The 21,751-nt window shown below is 35.2% G+C and overlaps 1 protein-coding gene and 1 pseudogene across 1 annotated transcript; one reads left to right on the top strand and one right to left on the bottom strand.

Annotated features, from left to right (window-relative positions):
• Positions 1 to 7,167: 7,167 nt before the first annotated feature.
• Positions 7,168 to 10,763, bottom strand: LOC132175394 (uncharacterized). The gene is made up of 6 exons (XM_059587336.2): positions 10,505 to 10,763; positions 9,869 to 10,410; positions 8,614 to 8,806; positions 8,094 to 8,158; positions 7,769 to 7,979; positions 7,168 to 7,672 (listed from the first exon to the last, which is right to left on the bottom strand). The coding sequence occupies exons 1-6, from the start codon at positions 10,655 to 10,657 to the stop codon at positions 7,304 to 7,306; spliced, it is 1,533 nt and encodes a 510-aa protein (XP_059443319.2). The 5' UTR covers positions 10,658 to 10,763; the 3' UTR covers positions 7,168 to 7,303.
• A 4,688-nt stretch (positions 10,764 to 15,451) lies between these two features.
• Positions 15,452 to 16,522, top strand: LOC132173343 (protein LURP-one-related 4-like; annotated as a pseudogene).
• The last annotated feature ends 5,229 nt before the right edge of the window (positions 16,523 to 21,751 follow it).

Raw genomic sequence — 21,751 nt, 5'->3', positions numbered from 1 at the left:
GATAAAACTTGGCTTGTAAAATTATTTTTTTCATCAAATTACAAACTGATAAGATTGTATTGTAGTTACAAATACTTTTATTACCTCCTCCTTTCATGCTTCTATGTTGCTTAAAATTGATTGAATCTTGATTGCTGATTGACTAAGATTAAATAGAAAGTTGCACTCTTCTACTCCATGAGGAGGTATATAGCTATTTGAACATGACCCTTTTTTAAGTAATGTATTTTTCTTGTATTTTTGCTTTTGAATAATGTTATTTTGGAGTTTTTTCTTTCCTGGTTCAAGTGTGTAGTGTTTGCATATATATATATATATATATATATATATATATGTGCTCTTTTTTTTTTTTCTTTTTTTTTTTTTCAATAGCGGCGACCCTTAGGTCGCCGCTATTGAGTTTCTATTTTTCAATTCATTAGCGGCAACATCTAAGTTGCCGCTAATTACAGACAAATAGCGGCAACTTTAGATTGCCGCTAATGATAGAGGAATAGCGGCAACTTCAAGTTGCCGCTATTGACCTTTTCCAATTTTTTTTTTTAATTTTCTTATTACAAATAGCAGCAACTATAAGTCGCCGGTAATACTGGATAAATAGCGGCAACTATGGGTTGCCGCTAATGATAGAACAATAGCGGCAACTTGGAGTTGCCGCTATTGACTTTTTTTATTTTTATTTTTTTAATTTTCTTATATCATTAGCGGCAACTTTATGTCGCCGCTAATGACATACAAATAGCGGCAACATAAAGGTTGCCGCTAATGATATACAATAGCGGCAACCTTAGAACCATTTTGAACCATTTTTTCCGGCAAAAAACAAAGTATTAGCGGCAACTCTAAGTCGCCGCTAATGACATACAAATAGCGGCAACTTTGAAAGTCGCCGGTATTTAGCTTCACCGTCCACTTACTACCAACCACCAAATAGCGGCCGCGAGTCGCCGGTATTTGTGAATAGCGGCAACTTTTTCCTTATTAGCGGCAACTTGGAGTCGCCGCTAATGATCATAATTTTTGTAGTGTGTGGAGGCTACACATGTTCTTATGGAGGCTCTTCTGCAATCTCTTCCACATAAACTTCTGCGTGTGACTAAGAAATCGTCATTACTGGAGACCTGACTTCAATTGGAACTTCTTCAACTATAACATCATTCACAAATATATGCAATCTATTTTTCTTCACTTTTTTTTCAAATCTTTGAGCATGTTTTTCATGCCTTTCTCGTTAGTAAGTCCATATATGTAGTCCTTGCTTTCATCATCATACTTATATGGATTCGAAAGAGGGGGAGTCTCAAAGTAGTGAGCAGCTTGGTCAGCAAACCACGGAATTAAAGACGTATGTGAAGAAGAGGAAGAAAATTTGTCAAATCAACAATCCATCACCAAGACTCCTCCTTGGATCCAGGTACTTCCTCTCTTCCTCCTTCTGTTGTTTCTGATCTGTATTTACCTATTGCCTTGAGGAAAGAAAAGAGATATTGTACTTCTCGCCCTATTAATAACTTTGTGTCCTATCAAGCTTCCTTAGCACAAGCGCTAAGCGATAATAATTCCTTCTCTTAAAGCTTTCGTTTCAGCGATTTATTCCACCAAGATACCCTCCCAATTTAAAATACAACCTCAACCTTGGAATGTCATGGTAGTTGTATACCAAGTACACTTCCAATATGGTGGCTATATCCCCAAAACATAGGGTGTCTGAATCCAAACCTTCTACAGGAATCACATCACCTCCCACATATTCTAAATCCGGTTCACTAGAGGATTCATGATGGTTGAAAAGATCAACAATAGTTGTAGCCATTTCTGCACATTGACAACAAACGGTTATTTTAGATATTTATGTAACTGGACTCTTACGTGCAAGTTAAACCTTAGGAACCCAAAAACAGTAAATTCAACATTTAAGATAATACAAACTAGAATAGTAGGAATTCTATAATAGCTAGATATGCCTATTGTTGGTATATACTGTAACAGCAGAGTTGCCTACTTCTGAAAGGCAAGATATGAAGTTATTTGTTGGGAAAAATGCTGATCAGTTGACTTACATGGAAGCAAAAAAGAAAAATAATAAGTATAGTTACCCCACTTTTTTTTATTCTGCAGGGACAAGAAGAATGTGAAGCTAGACCAAATTTCGAGAAGAATGAGTAAACTGCCTACCTATTTTTACAAACAGCAGTTTGCTTTGGTTGTGGCTATGTTTCAAGCAATCTTAGCTGTTGTGCTCATGTAAATTTCTATTTTATAATTTATAGTTTTAGCACTCAAAGCTGGTACTAATATTTACTAATATTGTGTGATGTGATTTTGTAGATTCAAAAGATGGTTTAAATCTATGCTAGTGCATCTGCAGGCTCTTTTTATGATGTTTTCAGAATAAAACATCATTATAGGTATAGAACATAACATGACCTTGGAATCATGGTAGTTGATGATTAATTATTTGTGTTGTCAGTAAAATGAGAAGCTTCAATTCTATTGATTTGTCCTTTGTCCATCTTGTATTTTTATAAGTGGGGTTAAACTGGAATCTAATATATTATTAGTTAGGTTGAACGGATCAACTAGTATCTTGTATTTTTAATAGAATCTTGTCTACAACAAATGGTCTTAAATTCAAGATAATACAAATAAAATTAAATTAAAAAAAATAAAAAATAAAATAAAAAAAGTTTACATACAGAAAACAACAAAAGTTCTTAACATATGCAGTAGGACCATTGAATAAAGTACATTCTTAACAAAACACATATTAAATAAAGTAGTCATAAAAGTTGAACTTCGTCCACCAACGAAACAACAATCCAAAAAATATTCATTGTTAGGCTACCCAAACCAACAATCCAATAACACGTGCAGTAGTGGCCCTACCAACAATATAAAAACATGTGTAGTTCTTCACTATTTTCAAAGTAATGCCAAACCAGTAAAAGCAACCCAAAATAACATACCACGAGTTAGGGTATGCAATGGGCTCGTTGGCTTCGGGAGGACTTGAACGGAACCGTGGGTTTCTCGGATTTTTGTAGAACTGGCTTAGGTTTTGTCGGAGATTTAAGATTTTTATGGTGAGATTGACGGGATCGTGGGTTTCTTCCGCTTGGGTTCGAAAAGTGGGTTGAGGAGGAAGCTTCGTCGCCGGAGAGTGGAGTTCCTTGCCGGTGACTGGGGTTGGGTTGGGTCGTCGCCGGAGCAGGGGGTGGGTTGGGTTGACATTTGCCAGAGCAGGGTGTTGGGTTGGAAACTTGGAATATCGTGGGTCTCCAAGGAATTAGAATCTCTGTTTGAAGGAATGTGGGTCTATTTGTTTGTGTTAACTAAGCACAGATGATCTTTCTTTTTAACCCAAACATGTTCTGTTTGAGGAGTTGTTTTCACATGATTATCAGTCGAATTAGACATATCTTTTATATCAACAGAATTTGACAAACTTAGAATTGAAGTTTGTCCTTACCGGGACCTTGAATTTTAACTTACTCTTCTTAGTCACATCTTCTGAGGTTTCTTTTGGTAAACAAGAGTTCTCAATCACCACATCTTTCATTTTAGGTTTCACAAACATAATCTTAGAAGTGGAAGCAACATTTGAAGAAGATGAAGCACCAAGTTTATTAAAACCAAATCCAGTCCTGTCATATGAATGTTTTTAATTTCCTAACATTTGATTTAATTTATCACTTGAAAATTTCTTTAAATGATTATTGGAATCATTCAGATCCTTTTCCAGTGATTTAACTTTAGCAATTAGCATGTGGTTTTCAGAAGTCAAGGTGTTTCGAATAGCTAGACATTCATCCATAGATTTCGTTAACCTTTCTTTCTCAAGTTCAGCTTCTTCAAGACTTTTTAAATTTCTCTTGTTCTACTGGTTCAATTTATCACATTCCACGAACAAGTCATTATAAGCAATTTGTAAATCCACCTCATCATCATATTCATTTTTAGGATTGTTTAGCATATGAGGTGAGTTAATTGTCTTATAATCATTATTATAGGATGCAATAAAAGCTAGATAATTCACTTCTTCTTCAACTTCCTCTCCAGATTTCTTGTCATCCGACTCATCACTTTGAGTGACATTAAAAGCTTTACCTGTAGACTTTTTCAAATTAGCACATTCAATTCGAATGTGACCCCAACCCCCACATTCATGACACTTGCGTCCACTAGTAAATTTATCCCTCTGAACGATCTCTATGTTTTCTCGTGGGTTACCTCTAACCTAACCTCTAGGTTTCACAGATACGTTTGAGTCTCGATTTATAAAATTTCCATTCATGGGTCTAAAGACTTTTCTAAATTTTTTAGCAAACTAGCAAATTCTTCATCATCCTCAGTATCCTCATCAGACGAACAGCAAGAATTGACCTTAACATTTTTTTGCCCTAAGAGCAATATTTTTGGTTTTTTTGTGTTTAGGTAAAATTAGCTCAAAAGTCTGAAGTGAACCTACAAGTTCTTCTACTCTCATTGTATCTAAGTCTTTGCTCTGTTGAATAGTAGCAAATTGAGGTATAAATCTCTCAGGTAATGACCTCAAGATTTTCTTCACAACTTTAGAATCATCCATTTTCTCTCCTAAATTGATAGTAGAGTTTCTAAAGACACTATGCTTTAAGTAGAATTCATCAAACATTTCATCTTCCTGGATTCTAATCTCTTCAAACTGAGAAACCAGCATTTGAAGTTTTGAAGTTCTTACAAGCTTAGTTCCTTCATGTGTGATTTCTAAAGTTTCCCAGGCTTCCTTAGCTATCTCACATCTAGAAATTCTTGAAAATTCCTTATTGGAGACAGATATGAAAATGGCATTTAAAGCTTTGTCATTAGACATAGCTGCATTCTTTTCCTCCATTGTCCATGCAGCTATTGCTCTGTCTGGATGAGTTCATCCAACTTCAACAATATGCCAAATGTTAATGGATTTAAAGTATGCTCTCATACGAATTTTTCAAAGCGTATAATTCGTTCCATCAAAGACGGGAAGAGAGTTAGGTGCAACAGTATGAGACATTTGAAAAAGAGTCTCGGATCACACTCAGGAAATAATTCTTTCATAGAGTGAACCGGCTCTGATACCAATTGAAAAACCCTAATTGACTCCAATTAACATCTATTCAGATTGTATAGGTGTTTCACACAAAGTATGCGGAAATAGATCTGACCTAATAGATAATGATCAACCAAATATAGATATGCAATAAACAATAAAGAACACAGAAATTTGGTTATGAAGAGGAAAAACCATTTAGAAAACTCTCTAAATGTAAAACCTCTTCGGAGCAGCCAAACCCAGGAAATCACTCTAGTGTAAAAGACTAAGGATTACACGAAGTTCACAATTACAAACCCTTTGCAATTGACACTCCCTTGCATAAGACAAGCGACCCACTTGACTTCTACCGCAGTAGCCTTTTCCAGAACATCTGGCACAATTCTTCTATGATTTCCTTCACCGGAACTCCAATTGGCTTCAAGTATTTAATCAACCAAGAATGAGATTTCTCACTTTTACTCTAAGAGAGATTCAAACGCTCTAGTTCAATATCTCTATATCTCTCTCTTAGCTCACAGTATTCGCTCTCTGAATACATACCTAATGACGTGCAAACAGATCATTTAAAGAGAGATTCGCACACAATTTAGCGGCCATGTCCAGACAGGGATAACTACGTGTCCGGACATGTCTAGGGTTACATTACGCGTAAAACCCTAATGTCCAGACAGCCAAGCCCTAGGTCCAGACAGACCATGTAAATCTAGCCTTCTGTAAATGCTGTCCGGACACTGCTTATAGCTGTCCGAATAGGTCTTTGAAGAAACCAAGTTTGGTTTTCTGGAAGTGTTGTTTGGACCCTACTCTTGGCTGTACGAACAGGTCTTCAAAGAACCCAAGATCAGTTTTCTGGAAATGCTGTCCGAACACTGCTTCTAGCTGTCTGGACAGGTCTTCAAAGTTCAGCTTTCTGGAAATGCTGTCCAGACACTGCTTCTGGCTGTCCGGACAGTTCTTCAAAGTTCAGCTTTCTGGAAATGCTGTCCGGACACTGCTTATGGCTGTCTGAACAGGGTGATCATTTTCATCAAATTACATGGAAACCGAATGTGCCAAAAACATAAACTAACACCTTTGACATTTCAATTAATAAAACGTGATTGCTCTTTGAACCAATGAAGTGATGAACCATGCACCCATGTCATAAAGTGCTAATCATAGGTTGTCTCATTTATTTGTTTAGTGTCACTCATCCCAGGATTGTGAGACAGGGGAGGTGCTTTTGACATTGCAATTTTGCAAATTAAAAATAGGATTTTAAACTAAATTACAAAAAATATATTATTTTGGGAGTAGTTTTTTTTGAAAATCTAAAAAAAGAAAAAAAAAAAAAGAAAAATGAAGCTACTTGAAAACGTAAAAAAATATGCATTAGCAATTCGTAGACAATGAGTGCACTTTTAAAAACGTACATTTTTAAATATTAAACTGCTTGGTAACAACAACAACAACCACTTTGGCAGTTGAGGCGGGTTGGCACTACAGAAATCAGAACATGATCCATTGTCAAGAAGAACCGATCTTCGGATGTAAAAGTCTCCATAACAAGATAATACTAAAAAGAAAACAGAGAGACTATCAAAAATATAACAAAATTAATCAGAAAAACTGAAAAATAACAACAGAAAAACAATAGGAAAAAAAAAAAAAAAAAACTGCAATAGTTAAGTGAATTTGCCACCAAGTTGCGCGTGAGATCCATGTGCGGGTGCATGGGAGGCAAACAACAATATGAAAGGTGGCGCGGAGAGGCGGAGTGGTTGGAGAAGGTGGAGGAGTGGCAAATTACGGGGGAGACAGGCCTAAGATCGATATGGTTTGAAAAATCCGAGATATGATCTTCAAGTGGAATACTAAGAAAAGGTAAGAGACAACAAAGTGGGACGGCCATGGTGGATATTAGAGGAGGGAGGGAAGGGGGGAAGGGAGGAAAATGTGCGGGAGAAAAATCCATTCCTCCTCCCTTGGACAACCTCACAGAGGAGGTGGAGAGCCTCACAAAAGGAGGAGAAAAAGAAAAAAAAAAAAACTCAATCACAAGAGTTTGTGATTGGTCCTTGCCCTGACTACCAAATAGCATTCATGTTAAAATTTCTTAGAGAATTCTGCAGTTACAATATCTATTATTGTCGTAGTTTTGTGAAGAATAGAACATGTCTAATATATCAGTAATTCCCACTGAAAAGGGAAAAAAAAAAAAAAAAAATCTCAGATGAATCACTGAAAAAAAGACTAAGATTTACTCTTAGTATTTGCACTTTCCCAATACTTATTTTCCCACTTCTCCACTTGCCTTATTATATTGGCATTCCTCCTATAAAAATTTCCAAGAACTTTGGGTTCAAAAGGAGGAGGCATGATGCATGGGCCTGTCAGATAAGGTTCCTTCACTAAGGACTCCATCATGAACTTCTTCGCAGTCCCATTTGCAGCGCAGGCCATGGTCTCATAGCATAGCTCCACTGCTGCTTCTGGAACTTTTGGTTCGAATTTCAAGAGGCTAGCATATTCAGTTAACATGTGGAACATATAGTCATACACATACTCCATCTTTAGCTCTTGTTGAATGAAGTCACTCGCTGCTTTTCCTATAGATTGCGCCTACATATATAGTCCATGCATCCAGCTTTATAGATATATTGGGTACACAAATATTGTTATTCCAAATAAAAATTTGTGTTAATTAGAGATGCTTACTTTTTGTTTGTGACTGTTTCCCCAATCTACAGCAAATTTGATGGATTTGCACTTGCCGTTGTCCCTTACTGGCCAGTAGTGATGCAGAGGCTGTAGACTTCTCGTGAAGAAATCATAGTACTTTGGTTTCACAAGCAGTGTGACAGAATCACAGGCTAGAATGTATTTCTCGCTCACAGACCATGCATATCCTTCAATATAGATCTTGTATCTATGTGGGTTATCAAAGAATATAGAGAAAATTAATTAGTTTATAATTAAGATTAGATTTACTAAATCTTACAGCTTTTATATATATATATATATATATACAGTATATATATACCTGTGTTTGCATTGGCTTGCCAGACCTGATTTCTTATATCCTTTCTGAGACTCAAGGATCCAATCCTGAAAAATTGTACTCATTTGTTAATTAATACATATATTTTTCTAAAAAATTGCCCGTCTAAAGGATTATTGGGATCCTCTATAATTGGGGTTGCATGCAATTTCAACATCCCATAAATAGGAGAAATGAAATTGAGAGTATCTAATTAGTATTTTTTATTTTTTGACATGTTCGCATAAAGGGAGGGAATTCAAACTAATGACTTCTACTTCACGAAGCATCGTCTCCCGCCAATTGAGCTAAGGTGGGTAAAATTGTCATTTTAATTTTTCATTTGGACAATTTTGATCCTCCAGAGAAAAAAAAAAAAAAAAAAAAAAATTAACTGACTCCTCTCTATTTTATCATTTTCCTAAATAGGAGGCCTGCGAGCTAGACACAAAAAAAGCCCCATGAGCAGCCTCTCTCTAATTGTAGAGGATATTGCCAAACTATTGCAAAATTCCTAAATTACCTGGATATATAAGCGAGCATTCCAGTCGTGTGTGTCAGAGAGATTGCATTTAAGGAGGTCTCTCCTGGTTTCAGCTACAGAAGGGTTTCCCTTCCAGTAAGCATATGGTTCCCTTTTCAGCCATTTGCTCCTGTTGTTACCTTGTTGAAGTTCCTTCAGCAAACCTTCCCATGGCCTTATATTTATCTCAGCCCTACATAAAACAGCACATAGAACCTTGTCAAAGTCTTGTTATAAACAGTACTCTTATCATGAAATTCAAGCCTCATAAAGGAGTGTAAAGAAGAAATATGTCTGCTTGTTTTTATTTCCTTTATTGAATAAGCAAATGTAATTTATCCCTCTATATGAATGAATGAATGAATGCCTTGAAGTTAATAACATTTAATCAACAATTCAAAATAATAATAAATTAACATTAATCAAAATTGTGAACCGACATGGTCACATGGGTGTTTTTACAAGAAAGTGGATACATAGTGAGCCAATTCCAATACTTTGGTGCAAAAATTTTACTATTACAAAAATTTGTGTTATTTAGGTCCCTCTAATTTGTCCCATTATGATGCTACTTGTCCTTCTCTCACACATTTTTTTAAAAAATCACCCATACGGGGTCCTACAAATTCAATGGCTACTTGAATTTGATAGACAGATCTTTGACAACATGTGGTATAGAGCCCACTTGTCCAAAGTCGATGAGAATTTCCTAAACAAGTGGCCAAAAAATGAGTCTCACACTTTATCATATTGTCCTAAGCAAATATGCATGCCTACAATTTTCTATTCAAATTGTAATAATTTAGAAAAATTTAGATAGTATACGTGAAATAGTTTAGCCTATTTATCCAATTAGATGACCAAACAATTTTACAATATAATGTCAAAATTACTAACAAATTGATAAATATTTCAATTCAAACCAACCTTATCTCTTGTAGGCGGCTGTATAGGCTTATAGGTCACGTGTAAGTTGAAACAATATATAGACCAGCTAATCAATCAATTATGACATGCACCTGTAGCAATGGTGCATACCCCCACGTTTAAACCTAGCCTAGCTGTAACATGGGACCAATCTGGCCCACACGTCAACTTCTCGAGTAGGCTAGATTCAGGTACATGCTAGTGTATTCTACCATGCATGGACCTTAATTACTATTTACCATAACTACCATTCTTAATTTTACATCAAAAACCATGAAAAATAGCACAAAAGATCTATAATTAAGCCAGTATATATATATCAACTTACCAACCCCAGAAGGACCAATCAGGGAAAACAACATCCCTTGTCCACCTATCACCACAGTATCGAAACAACGGCGGAGGACTCGTCGTGTTCCATTCAGTTGATCGGATCACCGGCTTGTCGTCGCAGTCAAACATCAGCTCCAAGTCGGGAACCCTACCAGGGTACCTTTTGAGAAGCTGCAAAATCCCCCATATCGTAAACATGTCCCTCGTTTGTATAGACTTCTTGTACTTCTCAACATAAGCCTTGCCCTTAACAATCAGTAGCCGGAAATGCGCCGTTCTTTTGGCTTTCTCCACCATCTCCCGACTGATTCCTGTGGCTTTCCACGGCCGTAGATCCTCATGGATCCACCGGAAATAGTCTGGACATACATGTGTTGATGATTGGTCGACTTCACCATCGAGGTTGAAGGTTGTCAGGCAATTCGTTTCAATGGAACAGTTCAGTGCAGGGATTTCAGCTTTCTTGGTGGGTGTTTGAGGCTTTTCAGAGACTATTATAGTTAGGTTTCTTCTTGAATTATCAGCAGAAAGCTTAGACTGCAAGATTGAAAAAAAGATCAATAAAAAAAAAATTTCAGACCGAATTAATTAAGCACGAACAATGAAGCAAAGAAGTAGTAATCAGACTTACAGGGTCAAACCGAAGAGAAGAAATAAAGGTGAGGGTGATGAGAATAACAAAGAAGGGGATGGCGGCTGCAAGGCGCTTGATATTCAACCTTGTCGTCCCGGAGAAATGTCTAGCCAATCCAGAACACTGCAACATCGGGACCCAGCTGCACATTCTATAATATTTTCTTTAATTCGCTTGTATAGCAGAGAAAATGGCGCAGCCTTCGTGCAAATTAGTCAGAGAAAATGGCGATTGTTTTTCAACTACTGCTTCTCGCATCAATAAATGCCGAGATTTATCGTTTAGAAGAAGTTTGTGAAATATATAGGAAGTCAAAGTAAAGCAGCTTTGGGTTTCGTATTGGGCGAGAGTAAAATACTTAGGTGATCATCAGGTAAATCAGGATGCATGTAAGTACTGCAGTCCTACTAGAGTTTGCTAAGGTTAATTAGGGGTGAAAAGGCGGGCAGTTATTCCGCTCGCTAACCGCCAACTGCACTAATCACTAACATTTTTAAAGACGGTTAGTAAAAACCGTTAACAGTTTATGCGGTTACAGTTATGAGTTTTAGGTTTTTCAAAATGGCTTTTATATATATATATATATATATATATATATATGAAATGATGTCGCTTTTGTTTAAAATTTCAAATATATATAAAAATGTATAAAAATTTAGAAATGATGTCCAATATAAAATGATATTATCATATTATTATAAAAACGAAATCGTTTTTGTTTTTGTTTTTTTTTTTCAATTTTTTTTTTTAATTTTTTTTTTAAAAAAACGATTTTGCAGTAATTAGAGTTACTAACTACTAATCGTCAGTTCATTGCTTAGGCGGTTACGGTTAGCAATTTTAGCTAATAATAGTTAACCGTAACCGCTTTTTTACCTCTAATGTTAATCAGTCTAAAGGATCCAGGATCTCCACATGACCATTACTCATTGGTTGGGAGTTTTGAGGGTGTCATGTGTTGACCCAAAAGGCTAATTCTAGTTGTTTAAATCATTTCATATTAGTATTTAGGAAACCGATGGGCTAATTCTAATTGATTTGGATGATTTAAACTATTAGTATTTAGTAAACTTATAATTTCATTGGATCTAGGTTTTTTGACTTAAAAATTAGGCTTAACCCTTATTAAAATTAAAATTAACTCTTTTATTTATGCTTTGGCCTCTTCAATTCCTGATTTTGAGGATTTGGAAACTCTTATAGAATTTGGGTTAGGATTCGAAAATCACAGCCTCAGCCCCGCCACCGTCACCTTGTCAAGATGTCCCCCCTTCGGGATTTGCATAGGGTTTCGGATCTGGCTTTTTCAAAACTCAATATGGCATCTTTTGTTAGCTCCGCCCATCAATGCACTTCACCATCATCTTCATTTGGCTAGTTGTTTTGGTTCTCTTAATGAACCGAATCATTTATTTGACTAATTTTTGCCGGTTACTTTGTTTCTTTGTATCTCCATTGCTTTTCGGGTTGTTGTTTGGATTACCCACTGTTTTGTGTTTTATCCTGTATTTCCCTTTGCCCCTTAAGTAACTATACAGGACACTCTTCCTATTTCTCGATGTATATACAACGAAAGTGGAGCAAATTTTTAAAAACCATTCACGTTTAACACTAAAATTCACATTAAACCTGCTGTTTCATGTGGCAAAGGGTTAAAATTATTTTTTTAAAAAATAAAAAAAAATCATATATATATATATATACAAGTACTCGAGCACTGCCAAGGGACGCGATCCTTAGGGCCAGATCATACAAAAACAAAATATATAGCATTTGTAATAAGCTTTCATTAGTGATTAAATATTGTCAAGCACTAATAGAGATTCCTCAGATAAGTGGAATTTATAGTCATCTTTTTGAAAATAAAATTTAAAACTTGATAGCTACGTTACTCTTTTGTCAAATGAAACCATTAATAATTGGCCAGATTTTGCTTTTTCCGAAAAAGTTGGCAATAGTGATCTGCTGATTTTAAATTTTAAATTCCTACAGAAGTAAATCCCCAGACAGTTTCATGGAAAAGACAAGGTGAGTTTTGTCGCCTTTGATAAGAATGTAAAATGGTTGTCTTGTTTGTTGGCCTTTTTTAGTTTTCTACTTTTTGTTTTTGGTCATTGATTATATATATATATATATATATATATATATATATATATATATATATATATATAAGAATGTTTGCCCTTCTTCCTTAAAATAATTGAAGATGGAGAATATAAATGGTGGAAGGTAAAGGGTAAAATTTGAACATTTTACCACTAGACTTTCTCATGAAGACTGTACTGATCAGGGATATCAAGCGTTTAACCATGAGAAAGAAAACATGAATTTAACCATGCATTCTTTCACAAAATAAAAATGCACAGGATTTGACTTAGGTGCTGTAAAATAACCACAACATATGTGTTGTAGTCTTTTGAACGGTTCAAATTTAATTTAAAACTTGAAATTAAATATGGAACGTCATTTCTAATAAAGAATTGGGGAGGAGTTTAGATTATTAGAAGATTAAAGAGGTTGGGTCTACAGGCACATGATTTTATGAACTTCTTGAGATAATTGTTTAGGTGTGGAATACTAGAAGTGGAATTGGCCCATTCAGTTGGAAATGGACTGAAGTTGACCCAATATTTAAATGAAAAGGTCATGCATGCTTGGTTGCATTTTATGTCACATGCACAAGGCAGTAGCGCGCCATGAAGCCCAGCAATGTAGGCAGTCCTCATGATTCATGAACATTTTCAGCACTTTTTGGGTTGGAAAGATTCAAGAGTACTCAGTAACTCTAATTTGTTGGTGCCTGCCATATTTGTTAGCTAATGCCTAAGTCCCCAATTAAAAATCGCGACTGTGTTCATTTTTTTTTTCTCTCTCTCTCTAGGCAAGCACTACATATATACTGTGTACATGAATTGCATAATTTTTTTTTTTCCGGGGTTAATTAATCATACCCCCTTCAACTACCATTCATTTATACGTTGCTCCCACAAACTACTAACGGTCACATTTAATCCCCTTTAAATACCAATTGTAGCCAAAAACCCCTTCGGTTGTTAAATATGACAGAAAAACACACACGTGACATGTATGGATGCGCTATTTTTTTGTGAAGTCACAAAAATGCCCACAAGTAAAACAATGTATAACTAAAAAAACTTAAAACTTACAAAAAAAAAAAAAATAAATAACAAATAAAATAAATAATAAAAGAGAATATAATTAAGGGGGTGGTCGATCGTTGAACCACCCTTAAGGGTGGCAAAATGATGCAGGGTGGGTGTGGTGGTCGCAAAATAAGCAAAACAAGAATCATAACTCTTTCGTAATATTAGAAAATTCGAGGCATCCATTTCAAGAAGATATACATCTTGGAACGGGCTTATAATTATTTTAAGAATCATAACTCTTTGTATGTGTCGGTTTGGCAAATTTAAGATATTATATCAAGAGGTATTTTTAGAATTACTCAGCATATGGTTAACCATTGAATTATATATATATATATAGTTGGTTGAAGCTGTGAAGTCAAAATTGTAAAATAATTATGAAATAGATATGTAATATATAACATTTCTCTTGGAAAAGTGATTTTAGTTAGTGCAATGACTACAATATTCACACTGTTAATTGACACCTCCATGTAAAAGTGTTAGAGAAATCAATTAATAAATGAAATTCTAATATTAGATGAGATCTCATACGTACATTATGTATGATTCACGTGTACATATATATTCAAGGATTTGGATGAGAGAACTTATATTATTATCACATTAATTTAGTTTCTTCAAATGATTACAAGAAACATAGAGTAAAAAAATCAAAAATTGATTTTAATATAAGGCAGCCGGCCCCTTTGGAGTATAAGGACAAAATTATAGGCAATATGTTTATATTCGGCGTGACATCGACAAGCCTTCAAGATACCTTTCCAAGTGCTTCTCTATAACTTAAAATCTGTAAAGAAAAAGTTGAAGATACTTATGGCATGTTTGGTTATGCGTTTGAGGGGCTTAAAAGTATGTTTAACACACACAAATTTTGTTTTTTTTTTTGTTTTTTTTTTTTTAAAAAAAAAAAAAAGGTACCCGTTTGGTAAAAAAAATTGAAAGCGTTTTTAAAAGTCTAAAAAGCTTAAAAATGGCCAAAATGCCAAAAGCTTATTAAGATTTTGCCAAAAGACATATTTTTTACTTAAAAACTCTATTTCTCAAACGCAATCACAAACATACTCTAAGGTTATTAAGAAATTAAGAAAACGCAATCATAAAATGACCCTAAAACATGCTCTAAAGCATGCTCTAGGGTCATTTGTAAGCTCTATTTGAAGAAATTATGCAGTTATTATCCATACCAACTTAGTATTTAAGTGGGATTCTCAGTATCGTATTGAGTGTAGTGTTTCCATGAAGAGATGCTTCTGATTTACTTTCCTCTATCAATTGCATGGATTATCTTTCATGTAGATGTGATTAAGTGGTACCCATGATAGGATTTATTCCTAACACGTGCAATTAGGTTGTCTATTACAATGTGTAATGAGAAGCATCAAGCGGGAGGTTATTTCGGTCCAGCCTGTTTGGAAAGGTGTTTGAGCATCCCGAGAGTAAAACTCGGGTGTCCTCTCATAATGCAATGGATAGCCACATTGTACCCGATCGATACCCGTCCTCCTTCCAACTTCAGTTAGCAAGGAACAATCTGTCTTTGCTGGAAAGCTTCAAAATAGGGTAAGTGCTCCTCCACAAAGTGATGTGGTAGCCAAGGCTCAAATGAACCAATAATCCAACAGATTTAATAAAGTCGTTGTATTTGCCTTCATAACTGTCATATTAAATTATTTTATAAGGGTTGAAGTCGCCCACCAAATATCTGGGAATTACTTAAACAATCTTCTCTAGACCAACTCATGATCTCCAAACCCCACAAATTATGCTCCTATTAATGGCTAACATATATCCCCACACCCCCATCGCCTTCTCCCTACATGACTCCAACAGGAGAAACATTCACTGTGTGGATGAAATCCCTTCTCTTTCATTCATATGGTTGCACTGTCTTTAATTCCAAGGGCGAGATCGTTTATCGCGTCGATAACTATGACAAGAAGTGCAGCAATGAAGTTCATCTCATGGATCTGCGTGGAAAAGTTATCTTCACTATACGTCGGAAGGTAGCATATTACCCCCGCTCAACTCCGCCACTTGACAAAATTTGTATGTTTGTTAATGTGTTTTGAAGGTATTTTTTGTTTTTGGTTTGAAAAAGTATCACCGTGTAATATAAACATGAAAATTGTTTATGTGTTTTTAAGAATGTTTTATGTTTTGGGTTGTTGTTAATTTTTTTGTTCTGAAACAGTAGCGAAATTTGCCTTAATTTGGGTCTTTCAATTTTTGACTATATTATGCAGAAATTACAAGCTTGGGGACGTTGGGATGGTTATAGATGGAGCAGCTCTAGCATAATCAAGGATAAGCCATGGTTTCAAGTCAAAAAGTATTGCAGAATGCTTAGGGGAGATGTAGCTTGTGGGATTACTGTAGGGTATGACAAATATTGGATGGTTAGATTGGCTGCCAAAGCAACATTCAGGATAGTAGACGTGGATGGGGATGTTGTTGCTGAGGTGAGCTTTGATTTCTTAATTTCCTCATATTTATACCAAATTTCATTTGCTTTGAAGTTTAGCAGCCAAATCCTCCCTTAAGCCCCCACGGTTAGCTCAAACGGTTGACTCGTCTGGTTAATATTACAAGATCGGCTGTTCAAGTTCTTGCTCAACCGATACATCGTGTATTCAGAGTTTATCTGATAAAGATAAAAATTAATAATAATAATAATAATAATTGTTTCCCTGATGCACTTGATTTTGTGCAGGCAAAGCGAAAGTGTACATCTTCTGGAGTTCTGCTTGGAGACGACGTGGTTGCTTTGGAGGTTGTGCCTCATATTGATCATTCCCTTATCATTGCTCTTGTGATAGTGTATGGATTAATTCAACGTAGAATGTAAATAATCTTTAATTATCAAAGACTTGCAAAGAATGTCTCCATCAGGCTAGCTAGCTTGCACTTCTTTTGACTTGGCATCCATTTTCCTCTTTCCTCGTATATACTTGTAATGAAATTTTTTAATACCAATTTTTGTTTGGTCGGCAGAGGTGATGAAAGCTGAGAAGAACATATATACATAGAAGGGAAAAAAGAACTCTTATGTATTAATTGTCATTCTTTGCATTTTAGGGTGAAGATTGAATCTCTTGGTAAAAAAATATATATGAATGAAGATTTTATTCTGGTGATTTTAGCACCATTTATAACCTCTAAAAAAAAAAAAAATTAAATAATAAAAATAAAAATAAAAAATCAACATCAAGCCATCAATATGTTTGGTTATCTCACTATACATTTTATTTTTGGCCAAATGTATTGCGTTATGGATATCGCAATAGTAGTTTTTTTTTTTTTTTTTTTTTTTTTTTTAAATCAAGTTAGGAAATGGTTACAAGTGATCAAAATACCGAAAAGGGGAGAGCTCTCCTACAAAAACCCAAACACAGAAATTAATAGTGCAAGAACCGAAACAAAGTAAGAAATGGGCCAAATAATTAGCCTGGTCTTCTTCAAGGGACCGCATAAAGCGGTTTTAACAGCAAAAAGAGTGCATGAAGAGTCATAAACTTCAAGAGGTTTACAAGCCCTAATTACAGGTGAAAGAAACCCATGAGGTCCAAACCCATCTGCACCCCCAGCACAGAACAACATCGACCACATGAAGGAAGTCAATATAGGGAAGGCATTGATAAGATCCGAATCTGGAGCCGATGAAAAGGGAATACTGTCTCCAGAAGCACTAGTCTTCACTACAAAATTAAACCCTAAATACATAGGGAGACTAAAACTCACAAAACCCAAACAAAATAACAGGAAATACATGGAAAGAAAGGAAAAAACAAAAAAATAAAAACAGCAAGCGGAAATGTAACACAAAACCAAACAACCAACAGTGACAGTAATGATGAGGGTGGAGGAGCGGCCGGAGGAGTCTATTGTCCGAGGCGTGGGGAACACGCGCTGGTGCATGAGATCCATGCTCAAGCACGTGGAGCTCACGCTCCGGCACGTGTAGTGCTGGCAACGGATCGCAAGGTGGAGGTGGAGAGCTAGGAGGCCGGTGGTGATGGTGGAGTGGTGCGTGTAGGTTAGCCTGAGGAAAGTAGATTGGGTTTTAAAAGAACCCATCTATGAACCAAGGAAGGTCCGGGCTGCAGCATGGAGGACGGTGAGCGGCGAGTGGCGAGCGCCCAAACAAGGAAGGAGGCAGACAACCTAGGGCAGCGGAGCGGTGGACAACAGAAGATGGAGCAAAAACATTATGCAGGCAGGCGACAGAAAAACAAGGAAACCATGGAAAAAATTACAGCCAAAGAGGAAATAAAGGGAGAGGGGAGGAGGGAAGGTAACTGACGGTAGTAGAAAACCTCACAAGAATGAGGTAGTGTTTTCTCTACATAGAGAGAAGGAGGAGCTTCTCTCACTAACAATGAGAGAATCATTTTTTTGTTTGTATTATATCGCAATAGTAGTACTTGTATACTACTTCTGTTGCTGTCATATACTCTACCTTTGTGATAAACATAAAGCAAATGTCGGCTGTAATAACACAACCAAGATAGTAAAACTAGCTAGCGTAATAGAATCAACATATCTAATAACACTATAACTTATGTAACGACCTAAGGAAAAGCGGTAGCCACATTTGTGCTATTACTTCAAAATGACTAGCCAATTTGGAGCTTACCTAGAATTGATTATAAAGCTCAATTTCACATAATAACTAGGTAATGTGGGACTTAGTACCCATAATTATCTTTATAAACACCCACTCTATGTGGGCTTCTTCTCATCTTCCCAATATAGGACCGGGGTGTTACAAACTCCCCATCTTAAAGCGCTAGCCACATCTACGCTATTACTCTAAAAAGACTAGTCAATTTGGAGCTTCCCTAGAATTTATTATAAAACTCAGTTTCACCTAGTAACTAGGCAATGTGGGACTTAGTACCCATAACTATCTTTATAAACTACTCACTCTATGTGGGCTTCTTCTCATCTTCCCAATGAGACCGAGGTGTTATAACTTATATATGTCATTGGTCATTGTCATAGATCAAGCCAACAATATTTCTCAAATATGGAAGTATCTATTTTATAGTTGCCAATAAACCTTAACTAACAATATGGATATATTATTGCTTGTTAAATGTCCTTACAATGTTCCCAACTGCACAAAAGAGAACATGTGATATGAATTGTTCCTCATTGTCTAATTGAATCTTCAGTGTGTTAATATTTAATGCAACAATCAACATGTTATTTGCATAGAGTAGCAAATAGACAAGAAGCATACATCTATATATAAATTACCTATAATACACACAAGAAGCAACAATCAACAATCAACATGTCATTTGCTGATCCTAGTGCTTTAAGGTGACTAGACTGGGCTTTGGCCCATTTCTAGTTTTTTTTTTTTTTTTCATCATCATCATCTTTGCCATGCATGTATAGTTTGTATTGGATGGTTCAGGCTGCCTGTGTTTGGCCGGCCTTCTTTTGTTTTTGTTGGTTTTGTACTAATTTCTTGTACTCCATGTACTGTTTATATTTTATATAATAATATTTATCTTGCTTAAAAAAGGAGGGGGGGGGGGGGGGAGAGATATATACCCTTGCAAACGAAGTATAGCTATATGATATATTGGATCAACAGTTTTATATTATTATTCTGTTCTGAATTATTCAAATATGGATCAACACATCTATTTAATTATTGCTAAATATTTGATTATACATTTATTCAAAGAATAAGTCAATAAACTCGACATTGTTTAATGCATATGATAGTTACATATATATATGTTGACAGATCAACGCCCAAGCTCAACAATAATACAACTTTGAAATAATTTTTTTAAAATTAAGCCTTGCGCTACTATATTTATTTTATATATCTTTATTATTAAATATCATCTTCTTGGATTATCATTGAAAAGGTACTATCCAAAAAAAATGAACCGTCTAGTTTGCCAACACTTTTTGAATTATTATTATTTTTTTTAATTTAAAAAAAATATAAAAGTATTAACAAACAGCTCCAAATATAAAATATTCACAAAACAAATAATTAAAACTACTTTCACTTTTAAGTCACATCATAAACATAAAAAAAAAAAATCCTTCAAAAAGCGTTGTTAAACCACACAACCTCTTTAATTAATTTAATTTGGAGGCAGGCACGATATAGAGGTCTATCCCTTTTCTTTTTATTATATATATTGTAGCTCTGTTTCTTTTTTCTTTTTTTCTTTTTCTTTTTTCTTTTTTTTTTATTACGTTTGCTGACCGTTTTTTCACACGAAGCAAGACAAAAATATTAATACACGTTTTCTTGTTCATTGGATGCTCATTAAATTTAATATCGTGAGTAATAATCTTCTCTTTTCTCTTAAACTTTTCATTTTTTTAATATATAAATGATTTTTTTAATAATACCTTTAATCCATGCTGATCAGCAAAGTGTGTAGGAGATCTAATCATGGGAATATGCATTATATTTTATGATAATTGATCCGATGGAATTATTTTCAGTCGCTATATGCAGTACTATTTTGGATTTTTCAATTCTTTCTTTTTTTACTTTTCTTGTTTTCTTTTTGTTGGGAACTTTGGGGGACCAATAATACACGAACGCAAAAATAATATTAAAAATATGTATATATTTATAGTTATAAAATTTTTCTTCAAATATTTATATATAATTAAATGTATGTATTTTTTGACCTAAAAATTAAGTTTAACCTTATTAAAATTAGACTTAGGCTCTTATTCATATATATATACCCCTCTTGGTTAAAAATTTAAACATGTTCCCTCCCTGTTTGTACCCTTTGTTTTGCCTTTCAAAAAATATAATTTGGGTAGGGCATAAAGATCAATTATTCCTCCTTTCTAAACACTAAAATTCAAGTTGTTTTCACTATTGAAGTTTGGTATTAGAGACTCTTCTTGAAATAACAAGAATCCCCATAAAGATAGAAAAAATGGAGAATTTTACTTACTCTCTCAAAGTATTAGCGGTTTCATAATCATAACTTCGAAGTATCAATTTATATGCATGGTGATATAATTGTCTACCACATAGATGGACACCTGGATTCAAATCCCATTGAACAATATTCACTCAATATATATATATATACCATTAAGTACTATTTGTTGATAACTTGATAGACCAAGGCCGAAAAACTATTGATCCTTTCCATTTCACATTTCACATTTCACGGTTTACGTTAGATTTGGAGCATTGAACGGCGTATATATATGTTGGCCGGGTATGTTCTTACATTATTTATAATTTTTAAATCATATGACACTACATACAATGTTAGGTGCTATAAAATCTAATATGGACCCAAATGCCAATCTAAGGTATTACAACTTTTATTACAATCTTCTTACAAACTGAATTAAACAACTAAGAGCATAGTGAAAAACGCTATGCCGACTCCAAAAACTTGTTTATCACAATTTATGCGGAATTAATATTATGAAGTAATAAACAATTCAATCACCCAAAATATATAAAGCAATAAAGAAGCAGACACAGATATTTTGGTTACGAAGAGGAAACCTTTTAGAAACCGATCTAAAAGTAAAACCTCTCTGGGGCAGCCAAACCCAGGAAATCATTATCAAAAGATTATCCAGAGATTACAGACACTAGGAACACTTACAACCCTTTGCAAGACCTTGGCTCTGTAAGATCGACAAGCATACAACTCGTCTCCGCGCTCACAATCTTCTTTAACGTGATTCTCCTTTACCGGACCCTTCCGATAGACTTCTCAACCGTAGATTTATCAAAGGAATAATTAAAACTCTAAGAGATTTAATTTAACGCTCACCACATATGATCTCTCTTAGCACAGCCTCCGACGAACTCTCTGGGGGTGAAAATTCGTACTTCTATCTTCTATAATGATGTATATATACCCCCGACAAAACCCTAGACTTAAACCACTTAAAATCACGTTTTTGGGCCTCAAACTTACGGGGTGTCCGGACATGTTAATGGGCTGTCCGGACACGGCTTTGCGGAGCAAAATTTGAGTTTCTGGAAATGAGGTCCGGACCCGGGGAAGGCATGTCCGGACATGGGTGAAACAGCATTCTGGAAATG

Source organism: Corylus avellana, chromosome 3 (assembly GCF_965113065.1).
Source record: "Corylus avellana chromosome 3, dhCorAvel1.hap1.2, whole genome shotgun sequence".
Lineage (NCBI taxonomy): Eukaryota > Viridiplantae > Streptophyta > Magnoliopsida > Fagales > Betulaceae > Corylus > Corylus avellana.
Note: the sequence above shows the minus strand (reverse complement) of the source record. Positions and strands in the feature narration are given on the sequence as shown.

What these genes read in the sequence shown, in the direction of transcription:
- LOC132175394 (XM_059587336.2), bottom strand. Translation starts at nt 10,657, where the DNA reads ATGTGCAGCTGGGTCCCGATGTTGCAGTGTTCTGGATTGGCTAGACAT. An exon ending in CTTCTCTTCGGTTTGACCCT is followed by an intron (nt 10,411 to 10,504) that starts GTAAGTCTGATT and finishes TCAATCTTGCAG; the next exon opens with TCTAAGCTTTCTGCTGATAA. An exon ending in GAAACAGTCACAAACAAAAA is followed by an intron (nt 7,673 to 7,768) that starts GTAAGCATCTCT and finishes CTATATATGTAG; the next exon opens with GCGCAATCTATAGGAAAAGC.